This window comes from Dermacentor albipictus, chromosome 1 (genome assembly GCF_038994185.2).
Source record: "Dermacentor albipictus isolate Rhodes 1998 colony chromosome 1, USDA_Dalb.pri_finalv2, whole genome shotgun sequence".
Lineage (NCBI taxonomy): Eukaryota > Metazoa > Arthropoda > Arachnida > Ixodida > Ixodidae > Dermacentor > Dermacentor albipictus.
Window position 1 is genome coordinate 182,186,236 of NC_091821.1, and position 16,524 is coordinate 182,202,759.

At 46.8% G+C, this 16,524-nt stretch overlaps 1 protein-coding gene across 3 annotated transcripts in view; it reads left to right on the forward strand.

Moving 5' to 3' along the window:
- Positions 1 to 16,524, forward strand: part of eEFSec (eukaryotic translation elongation factor, selenocysteine-specific) — a 71,567-nt gene that overhangs the window by 29,757 nt on the left and 25,286 nt on the right. For all 3 annotated transcript variants that reach the window (XM_070530302.1, XM_070530291.1, XM_070530298.1), the window contains one exon: positions 6,593 to 6,866. In XM_070530302.1, the coding sequence (XP_070386403.1) occupies positions 6,593 to 6,866 (274 nt within the window). The remainder of the gene's footprint in view (positions 1 to 6,592; positions 6,867 to 16,524) is intronic.

The window sequence follows — 16,524 nt, forward strand, 5'->3', positions numbered from 1 at the left end:
GCAGCTTTCGATCAGCAATGCCGCAAGCAGAACCGGGAATGAGCTCGTCTACGCCATCCCAATGCTGCAGCCCGGGCACAAGAACAGGCTCGTGCAGCCGAGTGCAAGCAGCAACTGCATACCGATGATCCAGCAGCCTACTAAGCTGGCGTTTAATGAACCGTCGGGACCCAGTGGTAAACACCGGGGCTGCACATCGTTTCAGTTTCGCTGGTTAACCATCTGTACGGAGTGCTTGGGTGGTGATTTTTTTGTTTTGGAATACTTAATTGAGTATTCATTGTTTTGTGATCATTGTGATAAAGTTAGACAAGAAGCAACACAGTTGCACAGAAAAAGGGCTCATCCACTTTTATTTGAAAGCTTTAATGAGATGAAAACAAGTACAGGCAGACAGACAAAGAAGTTTATTTACATAGTCCTGAGAAGCTGTGTCCTAGGGCAGAGCTGCGGGCCGCTCCCATGTGGGGACTGGTAGGCCAACTAACTGCCGTATCGTGGGCTCTCTGGACAGCCCAAGTTTGACGCAAAAGTTCTGAGCTCTGGATGGCAGAGCTCCATTCTTCTTCCGTGATTTGATTGGGTCCCTGTAACGAGGGGCATCGCCAGAGCATGTGTGCAAGATTGCTAACAGCCCCACAGTTGGGGCAAGTAGAGCTTAAAAGCCTCTGGAGTGATCGTATGGAAAAGGGCCAGGTTTGGATAGCACTTAGTCTGACGCATGCGTAAAGTGGACGCCAGAGGTCCAGCCAGTTTGCTATGAGGGGGGGATATGTCCTCCTACACAGGTGATAGTGGGTAGTGATTTCGCTGAAAGTGGTGAGAGTCTCCCGAAACTCGAGAACCCTGGAGTCTGAGCTCGACCCTGCTTCCGTGCGGTGGGTTAGTGCGCGCGCTTGGAAGTGGGCGATGTCATTGAGATTGGGAAAGGAGTCAAGCTGGGGGTCGAGGGAAACCACATGATTGTGTGCGGAGAGATTATCTTGTTCTTGAGAATCTTGTGAGCCTCCTCAGCGATGGATCCTGAAGCGAAAGCCCTGACCGCCGATCTCGAATTGGTGAAGATTTGTAATCTGCTGTTATCTAGGAGTGCTATAGCAACTGTGACCTGCTCCGGTCTGGTTGGTGTTGAGCACTTCAAGGAAGCCGCATTCACTATCTGTCCGTTGTGATCAACGAGGGCAATGGCGAAGTTAGACGACTCTTCATATTGGGCTGCGTCGACAAAACATGCCGAGTATGGATCGTCTTTGGTACGCTTCAGGAGGGCAAGGGCTCTTGCCCTGCGTCTGTCTATGTTGTGTTGAGGATCAACATTATGGGGAAATGGTGCGACTTGTATGTTGTTCCTTTGGTCTTCTGAGGTTTCATATTTGCACTCCTCCATGAGGACAAGGTTGATCCCAAGAACTGCCAGGATCTTCTTTCCAGCTGGGTACAGGATAGATGGGCCAGTTAGGCTGACTTCTGGGCCTCGATTATCTCGTCCAATGTGTTGTGCACTCCTAGTTGCATAAGGAGGTCTGTGCTCACCCGTAACGCAATGCCTAGTACTTTCTTTATACTTTTTCTCATGAGCGTGTTTAATTGTTTCTTCTCGGAGTTATACCAATTGTGCATGGCTGCCACATAAACTATATGACTCATGAGGAAGGCGTGGAACAACCTGAGGAGGTTGTCTTCCTTTAGGCCTCCGCGCCTGTTCGAGACTCTGTTGATGAGTCTGATCATGTTCTCAGTCTTGGCTGTGAGCTTGTTGAATGTCGTATTGTTACTGCCATTGGATTCGATTAGCATGCCAAGGACCCGAATGGTGTCTACTCTGGGGATGGTACAGCCGCCTTTAGTGTGGAGTTTGCTGTTTATTTCAGACAACGGTTTCCAGCCTCTAGGTTTGCGACCTCTCCTGACTGGCCTGTAGAGGAGGAGCTCAGACTTGCTCGGGGAACATCTAAGCCCTGTATTTTCCAGGTACATCTCTGTTTGATCTAGAGCCTGATTCAACAGCTCCTTCGCTTCCTCTGGTGCACCAGATCGTGATGTCATCGTAGAGCATATGATTGATCCCTTCTATGCTGGAGAGCCTTTGCGATAATTTCTTCGTGGCGATGTTAAAAAGCAGTGGTGAGACTACCGCTTCTTGTGGCGTGCCTCCGGGACCCAAACTGAAATTGTAGGACTTGAGGTCACCGATCTTGAGCGTGGCCTTGCGATCCCTAAGGAGCGAGCTTATGTATTTGTGGAAGGCGTCTCCCAAATTGAGCTCCGAGATGGAATTCAGAATGTGAGCATGGGATACGTTGTCAAAGGCCTTCTCCAGGTCTAAGCCTAAGATGCCTCTTATATCTCTTGTGTCAATGATTTGACACTTGATGAGCTTCATCACGTCTTGCATTGACAGGGCCGGACGAAAGCCGATCATGTTATACGGAAACAGTCCTTGTTTCTCGATGTGCTTGGAAATTCGATTGTGTATGACTAGTTCCGCCACTTTCCCCATGCAGGAAGTGAGGGAAATGGGTCTGAGGTTTGAGAGACTCGGGGGGTCTTCCAGCCTTTGGAATGAGGATGACCGAGGCCATTTTCCAGGACTCTGGGACAACCCCTCGTTCCCATATTCCATTGATCTCCTCTGTCAACTATTCTATAGAGCAGTTGTTCAGCTTTCTGAGGGCCCGGTTGGGAATGCCATCAGGACCAGGGGAGACCTGCCATTTGGATTCTGGAGAGCTTCCCTTACTTCGCATCCCTTGAAGGGGTTATCTAGCTCGGGGCAAGATAAGCCTTTGTAAGGCGGATAGTCTTCGTCACTTGAGTTGCCCAGTGGCAGATACTTACGAGCGAGTCTCTCAAGCACGGTCTTTACTGTCTCTGATTGTGATGCCTCGTGTAAAAGTTGTGTAAAAGTAAAAACTGCCATATTTTTCCACCCTCAGGTTAAACGAAGCAATAAAAGATTCATACTGGCTTAATTTTTTCACTGCTTTGCCTTTTGCAAATTTCCGGAAACAATGGCCTGTGATACTGAAGGCCTACACTCATATGTCATCTCACATTTCTGAGGCAGTTATTGTGTGCCACACCATCTGCCGTTCCCCTTTATTTGTAACTTTGACTTAGTCAAGCGTCTTTCTAATTTCCTTGTGATGTGAATCAGAGGATTGGGTTGTGTTTATTACTGCCCCGAATTAGTCATATAGTGTTAATAAACTAGACCTAAACAAGCTTGAACATTTTCTCTTTAGTGTATACGTTGGCTGCCAATGTTACTTCAGTCGAATCTCGATATAACGAAGTTGAAGCTGTACTTGCAACGAAAAACTTCGTTAAATCGCGAATTTCGTTAATACGAGTTTTAAAGTTTCAGCATTAAAAACTTCACAAATCTCCAGAGCATTCCTTGTGGATATCTTGTTAGCAAGCACTTACAAAGAAATCGCAAGAAGGTGGGGCTATAATAGCGCGGTTATGAGCCCCAGCGCGAGGTGCAAATCGCCCCGAGAGCAATGCATCGACGTGGCTCACGGCGTCCTAGATTTGCGTGTTTTGTGTCGCGCGGCGCCGTAAATCTTGGAGGCCATAGCTGACCGGGCTTAGTGCCCGCAGCGGGCGCTACAAATTAAAAAGAGACGGATATTGGTCCTGAGCCAAAAATAAAAAAAGGTAAATCAGTTTCATTGATGGCGATAGCAAAAAGACTACGCGAAGTAGGGTTCGTAGTTTTGTCGGTGTCACGCGCGCTCAGGCAAGCATTAACAGATCTCACTCGATAACACCGAACTCGCATTCACAACGCGAGCGAGCGCTTCGTACTGAGTCTTGGAAACTGGAGATTACGCAACCGCCAACACTAGACGAGCAGGAATAACAAAATGCGCGTGAAGGCAACATCCATTTGGGCTTGCCGTGGAGAGTTAACCTCCAAAATCGATACGGCGCGTGGCCCGCGCACGGACGCGCGCGAGGAGAAGGCAGATAGGCACGCGTTCCTGCCCCCCCTCCCCCCAGCGCGTGCTTGATCACGTTACCGCGCGTTCACTCCCTCCTTATCCTTTTTGCGCAGAAGGAATCGTCAGCTCTCGTGTTTCGCCGAGTTGTTTACCAACGCGACAAATGGCGCAGCGGTGTTTCCTGTCTACCGCGTCCCGGCGCGTGCGCTTTGACAGCGGTTTTGCCGCTCAAACTTTTCATGCAGAAGGATGCTTGAAATAATTTTTCCTCGGCTCACAGTTTTTTGCTAGATTTACTAGCCATACATGATTGAAATGACCTAAAACTTCATTAAATCAAAACTTCCACAAAGTTCTTTCGTTAACTCGCGAAAAATAAATGCACGGTTTTCAATGCAACTAAGATCGGAAAATGAAAGAAGTTCGTTACATCGCGAATTTCATTAAATCGAGGTTTGAATGTCTGTGATTGTTATGTCTTCTCTAGAAGCACTTAATTTGGTCACAAGCAACTCGATAGGTGGTGCACAGGAGAATTTTGTTTGGACAGTTGGCACACCTCATGGCTAATAGAGCAATAATATGCAAGCATGACATAAGCAGGTACATAGAGCATGCGCAAGTTTGGGAACGAGATGATGACCTATGCATGTGATAAGTATCTATGTTGTGCACATCCACTTGGAAAGTGCACATCTTGTTCAGACACAAGAGGGAATCAGCAGTGTGAGAGACTGTTGCTCATCTGGATGCTTGCCTGTTGACTGCTCATTATGTAGGCCTGTTTACTGTTTTATGTCATGTTTATGTTTTATATTATGTTATGTTATTAAAATTTTGAATGCTAATCTAGAATTCTTTGTGTATTGTGTGAATTAAACTTGTTGCTATGGAGAAAAGATAACAAACTTTGAAATCTTAACAACCTTTGTTTTGTTCGAGTTTTCACCCCATTAGGTTAGTAAAGCCTATGTATAAATTAACAAACCAGTAAATGCAAGCACAATGAGAATGCATCAGGTTTAGGAAGAATAGATTATAATCCCTGCATGTCATAAACATTTATGGTGTGCACGTCTGCTTGGAAAGTGTAGACCTCACACAGTTGAACTTGCCAGTATGCTTGTTTTCTGCTAGGACTGCAACCATAATGAATCAGCTCACTGATTAATCAGTTTCAGCATTTAGAAATAGCCAGTTTTAAACTAAACTAAATATTTAGGTGAAAATGTAGCACTTTGAATTTACTCTGAAATGATTTTCTATTACTCAGGCTTTCCTGCCCTACTGCTTCAAAGGAACTGAAATTCCTGTGGATTGGTAATCATTTGTCTCTGTACAGATGAGCTTCCCTTAAGGTCAGACTTAGGCACCTATACATGGTTGAGTGAAGCAGGCCACTGCTGTTTTTCCAATATCTACTATTGCACATTTTAGTGAGGAACACTGTACATAAATAACATGTAGTTCTAAATTTTCAGCCATTTCAGTAGCACTTGACAGCTTGCTTTTAGCTTTTCAGTACACTAGACTTATGTGCCATTACTGCTTGTCCCTTCAACATATACTGTAAACAAATAAAATAGTGAATGACATCATTAAATAGCGAAGTACTCAGGCTATTTGAACATTTATATAATGTGCTGCCATTGTGCACAGTGTTGTGCTTGTAATTTTATATATGAAATTTCTGAACTCTCTACACTATAGCAACTAAAAAAATGATTAGTTTGCAAAAGGACTCTTTCTTGAAAACATGTAAGCGAAATGCAGACCTACTTTCTGTGTGCAGTGTACAAACTAGATGTTCACAGTGCTGTGCATTCTGCTGACAGCCATATGCATCCTGTTACCAAGCCCTGTGTGGTGATATCATCGACTCCCTCTAATTCTACCCTTGCAGGGCCACAAGATTTGGTCGAATTATCCGGAAGGTCGAATAAGCATAGGGTTGCAAAAAGAAATAATTGAAGTCTTTTTTCTTTTTAACTGCTTGAAGTAGTCTGTAATGTCTTTTTGCTTCTTGCTCTTAAAGCACAACTCAACCAGCATCCGGCAAAGATGCAAAGATCCGGCAGTGCTGTGTAATTGCTATGCGATGTCATGACAAAAAGACGAAGTAGACTGCTGAATATCGGGGTGTGACACGACTGAAAAAAAAAAGCAGGAACGAATGGCTTCACAAGAGGAAGGAGCATTGGCCACTGAATAATCAAACAAGAACACCTTTACGCAAAGGAAAGCAGTAGCACTGTCTGCTTAGTTCCTTGTGTTTTCAAGCTTTGAGTAACTGCTGCATGCATCAAGAGGGTACCGGTGAGGCCACTGGTGGTTGAAATAACCAATCCTGTTTTAACGAAATTAGTTTTCCTTCTATAGCAATATATGATTGCCCGTTGGGACTTTACAGTGCATTTGAATGAAGAAAAAAGTCAAATTAACCAAGGTCGAATTAACTAGAGTCGACTGTATAAGTAACTGCACTATTTCGTAAGCAATGTTCTGACCAATAGAGGGCACACTGGAAAAGTTGCAGCTGAGCAGTCATGTTAACACTCCTTTGTTCTTATGGAAGTCTGTAAACATAGCATGTCGTAATGCCAACTCTCAGCTTAATAGAGGTGGGGGCCCTATGGCGCCAGGGTGTCTTTCTTGAGTTGTCCCCAGGGCACAGGCGTGGAAGAAATTGGTCTGCGCTGGGACCCTGAGCTGCTCAGTGGCCAGGCTGCTGAAGGCCAGGAGCAGTGGGCCCTGTTGGAGCTGGACCAGCCAGCTCTTCTGGCACCAGACATGCTGCTGATAGGCTCCCGTTTGGATATGGACCCTCAGGGAAAGGCGTGCCGGTTGGCTTTTCATGGTCGCATCCAGCGCTGCTACACAGACCGGTCAGCACTCACGGGCCTGCCTGTCTTTAAGGTAGATGCAAGCAATATTGAAAGTGTGGCATTGATACCACCATGCCAGGGATGTCACTGCAATCTGCATGACATTACTTGTGCCTTCTGCACATAGAAACATAGTTACAGTGTGCCGGTGCAAGGCATCTATAGTTAGCTGTGTGATGGTGGAACAGTTATGTTGTACATGATGGTAGTAGGTGGTGCTTGCATGCAGATACTATGTGGTGTGCGGTGGCATGCTGCAATATGTGATATCACAAAGATGTAATGGCACATCTGTCAGTTTTGGTGCAAGCAGGCAATAGAGGTCACTGTTCCCATCTTGTGATGCACACAAATGAACTTGTGGGCATAATTAACATGATAGCAAAAAGCTCCGTGTGCATGAGTTTTGTCAAAAAGCAAAATGAGTACTTCAAGGCATGTTCCCAAAAGGTTCCTGACAAACTCAGTTAGACACACTATTGAGCTAGTTGTTGCATAGCTAAGTAAAAAGTAAGGCCAAACAGGAGTACAAGAATCACAGGACAGGTGTTGATTCCAAAATAATGTTTATTTCCAGAATTTCACTGGGAATTAACATTTTAAAGGGCACCACAAGCCCACCAGCATGCACAGGAATATGAGCTAACAATGCAAACTGTGATAAGTGTTGTGCAAAACATGCTGAAAACATTCTCTTCGCTCTTATAGAATGAAATAGGAGGCTGGCTGGCCCATTTTATTCCTTATTTTCTTTGTATGGCAAGCTTCCATGTGTTTACAGTAGAAGTCACAGTGTTTGGCAAGTACATACCTCAGAAACCTTGCTCCAGAAGCTAAAAGGATCACACAGAAGGTTCAACAGAATGCAATACCTGTAAAAGCTAGAGATTGTGCTATACATTTGAGCCCCCTGTACCAGGGGCATAGCCAGGGCCATAGCATAGGGGAGGGGGAGGGGGCTTATGGGGCTTCAGCCACCCCCCCCCCCCCTGTAATTTTTTCGTGTTGTCATGCACCGCCGACCAAAACAACCCCCAGCGCTGGAAATCATTCTGGATTGTGCCTGGAAGGTCTTTTTCATGCTTGAAAAGACATTTCAACGCGAACATTGCAAACTCGGGCTGGATTTCGCCGCAACGCCCATGCACCGGCAGTCACCTAACGCAAGGAGCCGACCCCATCTGAGCACAAAGTTTCAAAGGCGTTTTGATGTCGAGCGGGCTCGTCGCAGCATCTCTTGGAAGCCACGTAATCTACTGACCACGTGGATTTCAATTCCGAAACATTATGGGTATAAAATTCTTATAAACTTTTGATGTGAAAGGTGCATTGACATTTCCAAAGTCGTGCTTTAGATTTTCAATTCCGGAACTTTGCGGGTATAATATTGTTATAAACATTTGACGCCAAAGGTGCATTAACTTTTCTAAAGTCACACATCGGACCATACAACAAGACAAGCCAAATCAACACACTATCCAACAAGTTGACAAAGTACGCACTGAGGTGCGATGAGACAAAGCATTGCGAAGGTTCATTTGTGCCTCCATGTCACAGAAAAGAATATCAACTTTTTTTTTTTTTCACCTGCGCCAAAGCATCCTTGTCAAGACACAAAGCAAAGGTAACTACGTTCTTATTTATTTTTCTGCTTTGACTTTTATTCGCGAGGACACATTCAGCCTCTTCAATTTTCTTTTTATCGCTACCCGCAGGCTGCCAGAGCCAGCCAAAGCGCATGCATTTTTATCGTGTTGCCCTGACCACCGCACAGCACACTTCGGTGCGCATTCGTTTTCGTCTGGCCCCGTGGATTTTTTGCCTGGCAGAGTTTTGGACGATTTCTGGCTAGCAGACGAGTAAAAGAAATGGCGTGTCTAATTACAATGAGGATGACGACTTCTTGTCTGCAGTTGTCACTGTGGACGAATCATGGTGCCACTATTACGAGCTTGAAACATGGCGGCAATGGTTACTGTGGAAACATTCGAATTCACTACCCCAAAGAAAGCAAAGGCTGTCATTTCCGCCGGAAAGATGTTGTCGACTTTTTTTCCGATCGTCAGGGGCCATTACTGATCGAATTTGCTAAACCTGGAGAGACTATCAATCGTTTCCGAAATTGTGAAACGCCGGATCGACTGCGTGTCGCAATCAAGAACAAACGACGTGGAAAATTGACAAATGGGGCCATCTTGCTCCATGACGATGCCCATACCCACGTTGCTGATGTGGTTAACACAAAAGTGGCAAAGTTCAAGTGGGAAACGCTGCAACATCCGCCATACAGCCCAGACCTGTCACCTTGCAACTTCCACATTTTGGGGTAATTGAAGAAACAGCTCAAGGGAACCAGATTCGTGTTGGACAATGACGTGAAAGAGTCTGTGACAGACTTTTTGAAGCAGCAACCCAAGGATTTTTACGAGATGGGAATCATGTGACTCATTAGTCAGAGGGACAAATGTGTAAATGCTCATGGAGACTACTTTTAAATAAAGTACCCCATTTGTCATATATTTGCATTGGCTCACTTTCATTTGAGTTGCCCTTGTATATTTTGCAGGACTCGTGCTTTTCATATGTGCTCTCTGTTGCAACTATAATTTTGGTGCAATTACTCACAACACATGACCGGTGACAGCTGCTTCTGTGCAGTACATTGGAACAAAGGATAGCATCATTGAGATTTTTTCCTGGCCGTTGCATATATACAAAAATGTAAACAAGGTTCCTGAATGACAAAGTTTCATTAAAATATTTGTCCTCGACTTGTTCAGTTAACGGCCTTTACATTTTTCAAATCAGCGGCATGCATTGCTTTGCTGGTTTCGAGCTGATATAGTTCTAATGTTCATGTGATATTTTCTTTACTTAGCTGGGCTGGGCTGAGCGGGGCAATAATACATTGCACAATTTTCGCTTGTGGGGCACCATGCTCATTTGATAGTAGTATATTTGATGCTTCTGTATCTTTCTAATTAAAGCAGGTAAAATGGCGTATTCATTACCAGGTTTCTCTTTAAGAGATAGCTATACATACATTGAAAAAAATATGCAACTTATGTGCTTTTAACCTGTAAAATATGCTGAGCATATCAGAATTAATCACAGACTAAACGTTAAAAATGAATGACTTGTGTGTGCAGCACCAGCACAATGGATTCTTAATTTACCCTAATTGCTGACAGTGTAAAAAAATGCTGTGGAGATCAGAACAAAGTTCTTCCATAGTAGTCTAGTATAGTATTCCGCCATGCTTGCTGCCAACCATGGAGGAAGAAAAGTGTAGGAGAGGCCCTGGCCAGCACGGATGTGTTGGAGAGAGTGTGGTGGAAGTCACATGCTGTTTTTCACAAAGGTGTACTGGGACTGGTACCCCAAACATCAACATTGCCATAGCAACTGCACTCCTGAAGTTCTTGCTGCTGCTTTTGTCCTCTGAAAACCCTGAAAAGTGAGATAGGAGGAGATAAGCACATTCTGTTCGCAAGACAAGCTGACATTGGAGTGTGGTGTGTAAGCTTGAAAGTTGTGTTTAGGGTCTATGAGCGTGAGTGTCAGCCAGCAACAGACACACTCAAGTAATCATGGCGCATATTTTTGTCTTCTTCAACGTGCCACGCTAAAGTACAGAAGTATGCCTGCTTCACGAGAACTGTTACTGAAGTTTCGTAGGCTTCATTCTGATCTGCATCGGCAGCACACACTTCCAGCGACTCGTAGCAGTGCAAATTCGAAGCTCTTGTCTTTCTGCTCCAGCGAGCTGATTGGAGGTTGAAAGGGGGATGGCACAACAACATGGCTGCTCTTCCGGCTTCAAAAACGTGACATCAGGTCCTCTCCTATTTTGTTTCTTTCCTCCATATTGCCAACCATCAGCCATTGGCCAAGTCTCATTGGGTACTCTATTAGTAGGGTTGCCATGCCTGCCGTGGTTGCTCAGTGGCTATGGTGTTGGGCTGCTGAGCACGAGGTCGCGGGATCGAATCCCGGCCACGGCGGCCGCATTTCGATGGGGGCGAAATGCGAAGACACCCGTGTACTTAGATTTAGGTGCACGTTAAAGAACCCCAGGTGGTCAAAATTTCCGGAGTCCTCCACTACGGCATGCCTCATTATCAGAAAGTGGTTTTGGCATGTAAAAGCCCATAATGTAATTTTTAGGATTGCCAGGCCTTCAGGAGAAAAAGTAGCCAAGAAGTAGCCATGGTGCGACAAACCAACACTTTCCAATTTTTGATGCGAAAATGAAGAAGAAAACAAAAAAGACATCTAGTTTCCTGAGCCCTGATTGTCGTGACACGGCATACGAGCGTGACGCGTATGCGTGTCGGAAGGAACAGTCGACGAGCCGCGCTCTGGGTGACGAAAGGGAAAGTCCCCCGTTTGTTGTGCTGGCCGATAATATACATTCTGGGGACGTCACGTGTCACAAGTAGCTTGACGATCGCAGTGGTCGTCCAGCTATCTGTCGTGACGTTGCACGCCGCTCACAGGCGGGCGATAACAGCACATCCCTCTTTCTCAAGCAAAGGAACATTCGCACATACATGGTAGAGAATATGTTATACCAGAAAAAAACAAAACAGCAAACCACTCAAAGTCAAGTCGTATGGATTTCTTCACCGCACAAGAACATTCGAAAATACAAGACAGAACATATTTTGTACTAGAAAAACACTGAACACTAAACACCAAAGCACTACTCATCAAAGCCCAGTCGGATAGGTTTCTTCACCAGTCTACCAAACCGTGTTACAGTGGGAGTGGGGTCACCACTGGCCACAGCGCGAGTTGGAGACCCCGCTGAATCTGTTGCAGTAGCGCCATCTGGGCTATGAGCCAATTGTGCCGCGCTCGGCTGCTCCGCGGTGTCTGGAAATTCGTAAGTTTCCATGTGCGCCCTTTCTTTTGGGAGATGGTTAAGCATTCTCCTGTTTCTGTGGAAGCAAACGCCGTCGTCTGTTCGCACTAAATATGACCGCGGTTTCGGTGCTCGTTCGAGGACTGTGGCCTTGGATTGCATGTCTGTCACCCAGACCAAGTCACCTGCTTCTAGCTCGGGAAGCCGTCTGGCCCGATGGCGTCGGTTGTAGTAGCGGCATTGCCGCCGTCTCACCGTCTGGTCTCTGGCCACGACTTTCGGGCTGCTTTTTCCCAGATTTCGATGACGTGGTAGCATTGGGACTCTTGTCCTCAATCGCCTACCCATAAGTATTTCCACAGGACTGACCCCAAGAATGCCGGGCGTCGCCCTGTAAGCCAACAATGCCAGATATGGGTCTTTAGACTTTAGAAGGAGGTGCTTAACCGTCTGAATCATTCGCTCTACTTCCCCGTTGCCCTGCGGGTGCCTCGGACTCACGGTGACATGGCGAAACCCGTAGGACATAGCAAACTGTTCAAACTCAGTTGCCACGAACTGAGGACCGTTGTCGGTCACCACGCACTCAAGGATTCCATGCCTAGAAAAAATACTTTTCAGTCTATCAATGACCGTTCCCGACTTTGTGGAAGGAAGAATGGCTACCTCAGGGTAACGTGAAAGATAATCCACGGCGACAAGATATGCCTGGCCGTTTATTACGCACAGATCTACTCCCACTCTCTCCCAAGGAAACGATGGTGTTGCGGTTGCTATCATGGGCTCGGCTAGTTGCTGGGCATGTCGTGCGCAAATAGTGCACTGATTCACAAACTGTGCCAGATCGGTGCTCAATCCTGGCCACCAGACAGAACCTTTAGCAATATTACGACAACGCACGATACCCTAGTGCCCATCATGTAGTCTACACAGCACTTCCGTTCTTAGAGAATATGGGATTACTAGCCTTGTTCATTTCAACAAGAGACCATCAATTATGCTAAGGCATGCTCTATCTTGCCAGTAAGGCATGAGGAAAGAAGGAACATTCGGTTTCCTTGGCCAATTGGTTTTACACAGTCTGCGCAGGTGTTTGCAAACGGGATCATTAATTTGACATTCTCTCACTCTGGATAAAAAATTGTCCCCCGTTTCCAAGCCAAGCAAACACGCCTTAGAGTACGCTGTGATATCTGACACACTCAAGCCTTTTTCGGAATCGCTGCCTGCTACAGGCGATCGCGAGAGGGTGTCGGCTGTGACTAGCGATTTGCCGGGAACGTACTGGACCGTGAAAAGATAGCGCATAAGGCGTAGCCGGAAGCATTGAATTCGAGGGGGCATATCATCAATGGCCATCTGGCCCAGTAAAGACACTAAAGGCTTGTGATCAGTTTCAAAGGTAACGTTTAGGCCACGGATGTACTCGTCAAATCTTTCGGCTGCCCACGTCAGCGCTAGCGCTTCTTTTTCTATCTGGGAGTATCGCCGTTCTGTGTTCGTGAGAGAACGAGACGCGAAAGCTATTGGTCTACGGTGACCGTTTTTCTGTGTTTGAAAAAGAACAGCTCCCAGTCCGAAAGAGGATGCGTCTGCTGAAAGGATGGTAGGAAGCGTTGCATCGTACATGGCCATACACTGCGCAGAACAAATGAGCTCTTTTAGCTCGTTCAGCGCTTTTGCTTGGTCACACCCCCAGACCCATTCGCTTTCTTTGTGCAAAAGAGCACGCATCGGAGCGGTAGTTTGCGCCAGGTGAGGCAAAAAGCGACCTAGGTGATTGGCCATGCCGAGCAAGCTTCTCAGTTCGGTGACATTTTTCGGTGCGTTTAGATTCTTAATAGCGCTGACCTTCGCTGGATCAGGCTCAATTCCGTTCTCATTCAGAATATGGCCCAAAAATCTCAGTTTATTAACGCCAAACAGGCACTTATCTTTGTTCAGAGTCACGTTTGCGCTAGCTAGGCGTGACAGAACATCAGCTAAACGTTCGTCATGCTGGGCTTTCGTATTACCAAACACTAAAATGTCATCCATGACGTTGACAACACCTGGCAAGCCACATAGTATTTCTGACATCCTTTTCTGGAAATACTCCGGAGCGGACGTAATTCCGAACGGTAGTCTGGTAAAACAGTACCTCCCGAATGGAGTCAAGAACGTAGTTAGTTCTTCAGAGTCCCTACTTAGTCGGACTTGATGGAACCCCGAGAAGGCATCAAGCTTCGAAAACCATTTCGCACCCGCCAGAGAACCTAATGCTTGATCGACCGTAGGCAGCGTGAAGCGTTCACGAACGACGCACTTATTTAACTTTGTGAGGTCGACACATACTCTCAGTTGCCCCGACTGTTTCGTTACCAGGACTATTCCTGCGCACCAATCCGTGGGGCCGTCTACCTTTCTTATTATTCCCATGCGCACGACTCTCTCTATTTCGTGCTTTAGCCTTTCCATGAGCGGAATCGGCACTCGCCGCGGAGCGGTTATGGCATGTGGAATTGCGCCCGGTTGTAGCCTGATTGTGTATTCTCCTGGGATAGTGCCTAGACTACAACTCATGCGCGGAAAAAGTGTCTCATACCGTTGCTTGTCTGCAGTAAGCGAGTCGGCAAATTTAACGATACCTAAAGCCTCTAAGGCTGGCAGCCCGAGAAGTACGTCGCGAAGAGGGCTAACGACATAGCACGTTTGTCTTACAGTCCTCTGTTTCCACGCAATCTCTGCGACAAATTTGCCTAGAACATTTAGCTTGTTCCCGCCAGCCCCCTGTAGTACCTCGTCTGCGTTATCCAGGTGGGTGGGCAATCCTGGAAATGTAGAAGGTAGAACAGACACTTCTGCACCCGAATCAACTTTAGCAAGGATAGGCACAGAGTTTATCAGAACCTGCACGTAGCGCGCTTTCCCGGCCGCGTCAGTGGCGCCAATGAAAGTTTCCCCAGTACCATGTTCGACAGCCCAGACGCGTACCTTTCTTTGCGCTGATCCAACTTTCTTAAGGCAGGCTTTCGCAAAATGTCCTTTGTTACCACAGTAGTGGCACTTGGAAGCCTTGGCTGGGCACGTCGACCTCGGGTGCGCGTCGCCGACGCAGTAGGGGCACCGTCCCTCTTTGTGCTGCGGGCGTTTCTGGTGGCCTACGGCATCCACGATGGCGCCTTGGTCCTGAAGTTCTGGCGGGCTCCCGATGTGGACACCCTCCGGTCGAAGGCTCTGCTGCTGCTGACGCACGGTTTCCTTGAGGCGAGCCTTGGCTAGCGCCGTAGATAATGTCAGCTGCGGATCCATCTGCAAGGCCTCGGATAGTTGCACGTCCCGGAGCCCGACGACAAATCTGTCCCGGATGAGTCTCTTCTTCATATCCCCAAAGTCGCAGTGGTCTGCCAGCACGTGAAGTGTGGTTGCGAACTGATCCACCGACTCTTCTGGCCGTTGCTGGCGTCTGTGAAAGCAGGCACTTTCATAAACAATGTTCCGCTCTTTGACGAAATGACTGTCGAACTTCTGCTTCACGACATCATAACTTTTTGCTTCATCGTCGGTCAGCTCAAATGTAGCAAAGACTTCGCGGGCTTGGCGTCCCATTGTGTAAAGTAACGTGCGTATCTGGGCCTCTCCCGAACGTTCGTTGAGAGCTGTGGCGAAGCGGTAGTCATCGAAGTGGTTGATCCACGCCGGCCACTCTGACGTTTTGTCAAAGTCCAGCAGTGGTTGCTGTTGGAGCCCGGGGACTACCGTTGCGGGCTTGTTTGCCATTTTCTGGAAATGCTGCCGTCCACGGCCTCAGCGAGATAGTTGACCACCGCCCACTTCTGACACCATGTCGTGACACGGCATACGAGCGTGACGCGTATGCGTGTCGGAAGGAACAGTCGACGAGTCGCGCTCCGGGTGACGAAAGGGAAAGTCCCCCGTTTATTGTGCTGGCCGATAATACACATTCTGGGGACGTCACGTGTCACAAGTAGCTTGACGATCGCAGTGGTCGTCCAGCTATCTGTCGTGACGTTGCATGCCGCACACAGGCGGGCGATAACAGCACACTGATGGCAAACAAAAATAACAGAACAAAGCAAATGTTACCACATATTGTGTCATAATTTACTATAATGACCAGCTGACATTCTTTGATCATTTTCGCCATCCACTTTCGTGCTTTCTTTTAGCCAAAGCCAGTTTCGTTAGTTTCAGTGCAATAAACTCGTTTCACGCCGTCCTTGCACCACTATGACTTCACTTCAAACATTCCCATGCGAACTGTATGACTTCGCAGACTTCTCTCCCTGGTACGTAGTTGTATACGTAGTCACATAGACATTGACATCTGTAATGTCATGGCTGCTATGACGCGTCTTTGGTTGTTTCAGTCGTTTCTGGCATTCTCTATAAAGGTAACCATCACTGGGGGTGATATTAGGACACCACCTTTTGCTTCCATTGTACGAAGGAAACAAAAACAGTTTCTTTAATATTGGTTAATTCCTCTTACTTAGAGGGAGCTGCTTGGGCCTGTTGAATTACCCATTTATGACAGTCCCAGACTGCCCAAAACGTTGATTTCAGCCAATAAGCGTTACATATGAAACATCTCTGGCAGTCCTTGTCAGCCCAGGAGAAGTCAAATAAGCCCACTGACCATATGGTGCCTATGATATATTTTCTGCTTCTGAATTTGTTTCCAGAGCTTGCAAGGCACAAAAGCATGGACTTCAAGATCTGGCATTTTTCAAGATCTGGCAGTTTCTTCGAGGGGGCCATCGCAGGGAGTGTGATTCGGACACTACCTATACCAGTTACCACTGCCAAAAGTAACCAGAAA